The 7095-nt window shown below is 29.9% G+C and overlaps 1 protein-coding gene across 1 annotated transcript; it reads right to left on the minus strand.

The window, feature by feature from the left end:
• Window positions 1-2982: 2982 nt before the first annotated feature.
• On the minus strand, window positions 2983-6580 carry LOC111634808 (patched domain-containing protein 3-like). The gene is made up of 3 exons (XM_023379641.1): window positions 5842-6580; window positions 5447-5764; window positions 2983-4260 (listed from the first exon to the last, which is right to left on the minus strand). The coding sequence occupies exons 1-3, from the start codon at window positions 6578-6580 to the stop codon at window positions 3041-3043; spliced, it is 2277 nt and encodes a 758-aa protein (XP_023235409.1). The 3' UTR covers window positions 2983-3040.
• Between the last annotated feature and the right edge of the window lie 515 nt (window positions 6581-7095).

Below are 7095 nucleotides of genomic sequence, written 5' to 3' on the forward strand. Positions count from 1 at the left end.
GTTTCTCATAAAATTTCCATTGCAGTTTCATCTGCATTGTCTTGCAAAGTTTTAGTGAGTTTATGCCACTATTTTAAGAAACCTCCAAGTGTTACATCAGCTCTTAAAGTGTGGTTGATGTGTGGTTTAACTTAGCCGAGAGAATTTTTTAAGTTTTTCACTTTTTCCCATTCATCTTTACTTAACTTCAACTCTATTGTTCACAATAAGATTGAAAAACTAGAAACCGTTCAATCATTTTATACAANTTTTGGATTAGAGATATTTTCTTGGATTGATAAAGAACTGGTGTACAAAATACGCTTATTCCTCGATAAAGAATACTATTTCGAGTAAGATTTGGTTGTTTTGTTTTTTGAATTAAATTATATATGATTATTTGTGTAGAATTTGTGTTAAATTTATTATCCTTTCCTCTTTATTCTGATGTTAGTTATCTCGGTTAACCGCGTCAAACTTTCCACCATTAAAACATCACATGATTGTATTTTCTCACGTGACTACCAGACAAACTGTTATTGGCTGATAGAAACGCATCTTGGCGTCAGTTGACGCAAAAGATAAAATTCAACCAACTTCTGTGGCAAGAAAAAGTGATGTCATCCTGCCGCTTTTCCTTGCCGTGCCGCATGTGTGCATCCGGCTTTAGGGTACGTCACGAGAACACACACTAACAAGGGATTTTTTGAAATCCCCCCAGCAGGGAAAGGGACAGGATTAAGGCTTCAACAATGGAAGTGTTAAGAGAAAGCAACGTGCAAGATTTACAGGCGCAGATGCGGTTTTTTGCGCTAAATCGAACATAATTTTAGACTCATCTAAAAATTTTCTAATTAGTCTGGAAACATGGGAACCTAATTCTTGCATTCTGTGAAAACGAGTAAGATTGGCTGTAATGTAATAATCTTAATCTTCGCTATCGTTATATTTTGCCCAAGCAACGCCGGGCTTATCTGCTAGTTTTATTATAAACTAGTAATGACTGAAACAGTTTAATAATAATAATAATAATTATAATTATAATAAAATATAAATAGTTTTTTTTATAAACAAGATTTTTATCAACGAATTTTTGTCAGATTATAAAGAAATGTGAAAGAAAATAAACTTACTTTTTAATATTTAAGAATGGTTTCAAGTAGCTGCTAAGTAAAATTCTAAACTTTCAAACTGTATTAGAAATAATGTAACTGTACATGGTGTATTTCTTAAATTTATTTCAATACACCAATTGAAAATGCTCAGAAGATAGATAACTAAAACATAGAAAATAATATTTAATGAGTTTATAGATTCATAATGATAATGTAAAATTCATTGATAAAGAATTACAAAGTTCTCTTCCCAGTTATAAATTTCATTATTTTTTAATAGAAAATATCGGAGTGCAATTTTTTTATTTTAACAATTTAATCAATATAATTTTATATATTAAATTTCAAAATATTTTACAGCAAACAATAAGTAGTTTCGAAATAATGTATTGATAAATAAACTAAATTTTTTAATATAATTTATTATAAACAGATCCATAATCAGGGCAAAAGTACTGTACAAACTGATATTTAATAAGTTATGAAAATTTATTTAAAAATGAACATATTACTTAGCTGTTTCGTTTAGATAAAACATATGTAATAATATATACTTAATTAAAACTATTGTTCCAACAAACAGTTAAAACTAAACCTAAACATACTTTTAGGTTTATTTAGTTTTAAGTTATAAGTTATTTTTAAATGTTTTATAAACTCTGAGATAATACAGCCTGCAAGGAATTATGTCGTAGCAAATGTACAAGGTTATCTCCATGTGTTTACAAAAGGAATGTAAATAATTTGATTAATAACATGAACTCTGATAAGAGATGGCGCCACATACAATTTTATTGTTCACATAATAATAAACATGTTTTATAACAGCAGCCGGAAAAGTTACGCAACTTTCGTTGTTGGATTTTTTTTTCTTAAAATATAACTGTAGTTTTTTGATGGTGTATTTTTATCACAATAAGTGGAAGCTTTCCAATTTTATTATTAATTTTTTACTTTCCTGGCTAATATATAACAGGGAAAGTATGGCAATCCACTCAGGATTTTAACATTTTGGACTCAGAGCACTTTGAAACGCGGAGAAATGCAAAATAGTAAATGAATGAACGAATAAATAAATAAATAATAATAATAAATTAGCATCGAGTTGCTCAACTTTCCGGCAACATTTAAAAATATTAGTGGCGTCATCTGTTATCATAATTTATTTTTAAAAAGTTTTTATATTTTTAACTATTATAAAATAGCAAAAAGTTTAATTTTGAAGGTAGAAATGAGTTTTATAAAAAATTCTAAATAGTAATAACGAGTGAAATCGTCATTACGTCCGACCCTACTGGAGATACACGCGACCTTTTTTTATTTTCCACCCCATTAACCTCCAAAATTAAATAGCATCAATCCCCCTAATACACAGACCACCTTGCAAAATTTCAAAAATTTTCGACTAAAAGCACACGAGTTATTAAGCTTCAAATAGAAAACAAGTTTCAAAATATATTACTCGTTCTTAGTATTTAAATTTATTTAATAAAACTCATCTCCACCCTTAAATTGAAGCTTTTTGCCATTTTATAAAAAATTAATAATAGAGGAGAAGGTGGTATTATGGAACACTGCAGGTATTATGGAACCACCCCGTTTCGAACTGATAATAAAGGCGAACTGTAGCGGAATGTGGCTGAACTGAACTAGGCAGACATCCATAGCAAGGGGAAAACCCGTTTTACTTCAGTTAAACAGTTGTTCGCATTTAATCAGCAAATTTGTTTTTTTCAAAATTCGCAAGTTTTGAATGCTAAGTGAATTTAATTNGAGTCACTTAGATTTTATAAATACGTATGCCAGGCTGTGAACGGCTCATGTATTTGTAAAATCTAAGTGACTCGTACAACATGGAATTCATATAAAACGGAATAATCAACAGTGTTATAGGGGGGTAGACTTGTACTCTTGGCAATTCCACTGTAATACAATAATAAACTTTATTACAAAGTATTGCTATTATTTTTCTGAAATAGGTTAACTATTATGCTAAGAAATACAGGAATAACAAAAATAGAATGGAAGAGAGTTTGTAAAGAAATAAAGACAACAATTTTTACAAATGATACATACACGTACATATTATTATAAAGAAATATTACCGATACCAGAATTGTGGACAGTGAACCTTGAAGTATGGGAAAACCAACATGATATAGTGATTCTTTTAACTTTTCTTCAACTGTAGAATGCGACGAAGTCAGGAAAACGTAACACATATGCGTGGGATAATTTACACAGAAACCATTGCAAACTATTATAATCATCATGGTAATGACATCAAGATTTACATTCCAAAAAGACATATATCCAAATGTTTCGACGATTATTGAAGTAATCGAGAGACCTACAAGAAGCGCGCAAAGAAAATTTGGAATAAATGCAAAAAATACAATAAAAATCAGAAGAGCTGTCAGCCAGAAAAGTTGAATAGTTATTCTTTTTATGATCAAAGCTTGTTCTATCGCAGAAGAATAAAAAGAATGTATTATAACTGGAAATTCGAATTCTTCTGCTATTTTCCACATTTCATTAATTAATTTACGTTCCGTTCCTCTTAGATGATCGTGTTTTGCTCCCACAAAAAAGCGACTACATATAATTTCTGTGTAATTATCATTAAAAACGATGTCATTTGAAAATTGTTTGGCTTCTCCAATTCTTAAAAACACGTTGCGAAGACCGTCTATAAAATCCTGTTTCCTTGACACATCATATCCATTCATGGTAAACGGAGATACTGGATGATTCTGAAACTTTTCATAGTATTTTAACCAAGATATATCAAATTCCGAGGGAATGATATTAGGATGAGAATGAAATTTCATCATCATATTTTCTATAGATTTCTGGACTTTTTCTTGAGAATAATCTAATGTTTTATTAATAACAATATGCACAGAAAATGAAAATTCTGTGAAATAATCGCTATATATTCGATATCCTTTTGTCACTTTTGAATGATTAGGATAAAGTGTAAAAATGTTTAATCCTTCTTTTAAAAATGTTACACCCCAAATACCTATGGCAAGATTACAAAAATATATAAAAATAATTATTATTTTTATTGTAGGATGTGAAATGAATCTAGCGACATTATCCCTGAAGAATTTCATAGTCAGATATTCATGATTGTGATGGGTGGTGTATTTTTCGGACTTTTCTGCAAATATAGAAAAGTAGATCTCAAGTTAAAAATTATAAAAAAAAATATATTAAAAAATAGTGAATTGTATAATAAAAGTGTTATCCAATTGTAATAAGTAAATAAATAAAAATTTATGTTTAAAATAATCATTTTACAACGTTAATTAATACATTGATTGATTAAACATTGGACAATGGTGAAGGAAAGTATATAGTAGCACCCTCCAGAGTTTACTATAGTATATTCATTCAGTGAAAATACTATAAAAGAGCTTCTTGCCTCGAAAATTGTTGAAACTAGTATCTCAAATACTATAGTAGAGATAACAGAGACTAGTATATATTAATATTTCCACAAGACCCTCATCAGTTATATATAAAAATATATAGATATCTGTTGTAGAACAAATTCGCAAAGAAATTGACATTAATTACAATCTGTCCATCCACACTGCACAATACCATGAGGATTACATTATACCGCAACCGATATATATTGGATTAGCAAAGGATTTTCTCTTTTAGTTATTGCCTGTTTATAATGTAATCCTCATGGTATTGTGCAGTGTGGATAAACAGATTGTAATTAATGTCAATTTCTCTGCGAATTTGTTTTACAACAGATATCTATATAATTTTATATATATAACTGACGAGGGTCTTGTGTACTGAAATACATTCCAGTAATAAAATTACATTTTGGTAATAGAAGTTTCACTTTAATGTTACCAGTAACTGTGTGATAAGTCTCTGTCATCTCTAATAAACTATTTGAGATATTAGTTTCAAGTAGAATATACGTTGAAAAAACTAAAAAGTTGTCTCTGTAATGGAAGAATGTTGTTCCTGATGATTGGACATGACAAAAAGTGAATTCATTTTAGCTTCTCCTTCTAGCATTTTTAAACCTTCTTCAGAGTTCGAAGACCATTAAGTAATGTTTATCCAATGACTTTCCAAGTCCTCAGGTTTAATTGAGCATGGCTTCCTCCAGCAAACCCCAAGCATCTGATTAAGTCAATGCCTTTCGGTATTCAGAGTGTCATTCGTGTTGGAGGAGAACCTACACGCTATTTAGAACGTGTCTGTAATGTTTTCACGCAATTAAAGTATAATAATATCTAAAATATTTTGTGCGCCAAATGAAAAAATTAGTAGATTAAACAAAACACATTAAGTTATTAAATATATATGGTTAATACCTTTTAACATTTTAAATGTGAATGCATTAAGACATCTTTCTTCTCTATATCCACTAAGGGCTAGACACGATCCGAAGAACGTAATCTGATAGAAATAAGTAAAGCACACGCAAGTAGTAGCGTAATAACAGAAGATCCTCACACCAGGAAATTCTGCAGTCATCGCTATGCAGAAAGATAAAATATTTGTTAACGTTGTTATTGTGATAGAAACTGAGGATTTTGAGTAAGTTTTCCCCATTCGTTCTTCTACGTTGTCTTGAACTTCGGTAACTCTCCAATTTGCTACTATCACAAAAGAATCATCTATTTCTATAGCTGTAAATAAATTAAAATTATTTGTTATAAATACAGTTATATGAAAATTACACGAATATTTTACTGCAATTACATACCTAAAATTAGAAAAGGTAATGAAATGTTATAGCTAATGGTTTCTACTCCGCACGAACTCATCAATCCGAAGGAAGAAACAATTGCTAATCCAGCAGAGAAGACAGCAGCAATTCCCATCCAAGGTTTACTCATTACCCAACTATTTGTCGTATAAGTCACTACACAAAATAAAGCAGCTACTATAATGGCGACACTAATCAAAAATAACGTATCGTCAGCAATTGATTTCATGTCTAACTCAGTCGAGAGCACTGGACATGGATACAATTCAATGAAATTAAATTTAAATTGTTTAACGTTTTTCAAAAATGCTTTTCGCCATTCTTGGAGCCACTGTTCTTTAGAGGAATTTGATTCATCAAGAGGATAAATTAATCTCATAGCTTTTACATTTCTGACATATCCTCGTGTATCATATTTAACACCCCCAAAATTGATTATCCAGTATTGGGTTTTGTATGTAAGCGGGTCAATTTCTACAGGAAACTTTACTTTTCTCTTTCGGGAAATTAATTTATCCATTTCCGGCATTAAATTTAGTATTGGATTTTCAAAGCATTTCTCGTTGACTATTCCACAAATGTTACTATAATTTATTACTCTTCCATCTACAACAACGGTTATGTTTTTAATAAGTTCGTCTAAAACTTGAATTTCGAGTAAAGTTTCTTTTTGCAACATATTTTGTCCAAATTTATTTAGAACGTAAACCATTGCTGATCGAGGAATTTGTGTCATTCTAATCAAGTCATAGTGCTTGGATGTATTCGTAGGAAACATCTTGTCTATAAATTCTTTATCTTTGAACACATTACCTCTATCAGAATTTAGTAGATAATTTGCATTTTCTATACTTTTGAGCTTAAATAATCCAACAGAGAGTAAAGCTGATAGCAATATTGGTGAAATGAAGAAAGAAGAAGGATGTCGTGCAATAATTCTTCCCAATTTATCGAAAAAATAGGAAAAATTATCACTAATAAAAGTTTTTCTTACCATTATTTAATGTTATTTTATACTCAATCGTTGTTGCAATTCTTTACATATTGATGTACACCACGGATCTCTGAAAAATAGAAGGATAAAAAATTAATTTACTATCATAAGGTTTTGTTTGTTGTCGTTTCACAGAGCAAGGGCTTATAATATATGCCTAAAGTACATATAAGGACGGACAATGTTTTAAAATTTTAAGAAATAGTAGCGCTAGCATTTGTATTAGTTACTACATGCGAAACGTGAGCGGCTGAACT

Source organism: Centruroides sculpturatus, unplaced genomic scaffold, assembly GCF_000671375.1.
Source record: "Centruroides sculpturatus isolate CEXI.00-Female unplaced genomic scaffold, Cexi_2.0 scaffold757, whole genome shotgun sequence".
Lineage (NCBI taxonomy): Eukaryota > Metazoa > Arthropoda > Arachnida > Scorpiones > Buthidae > Centruroides > Centruroides sculpturatus.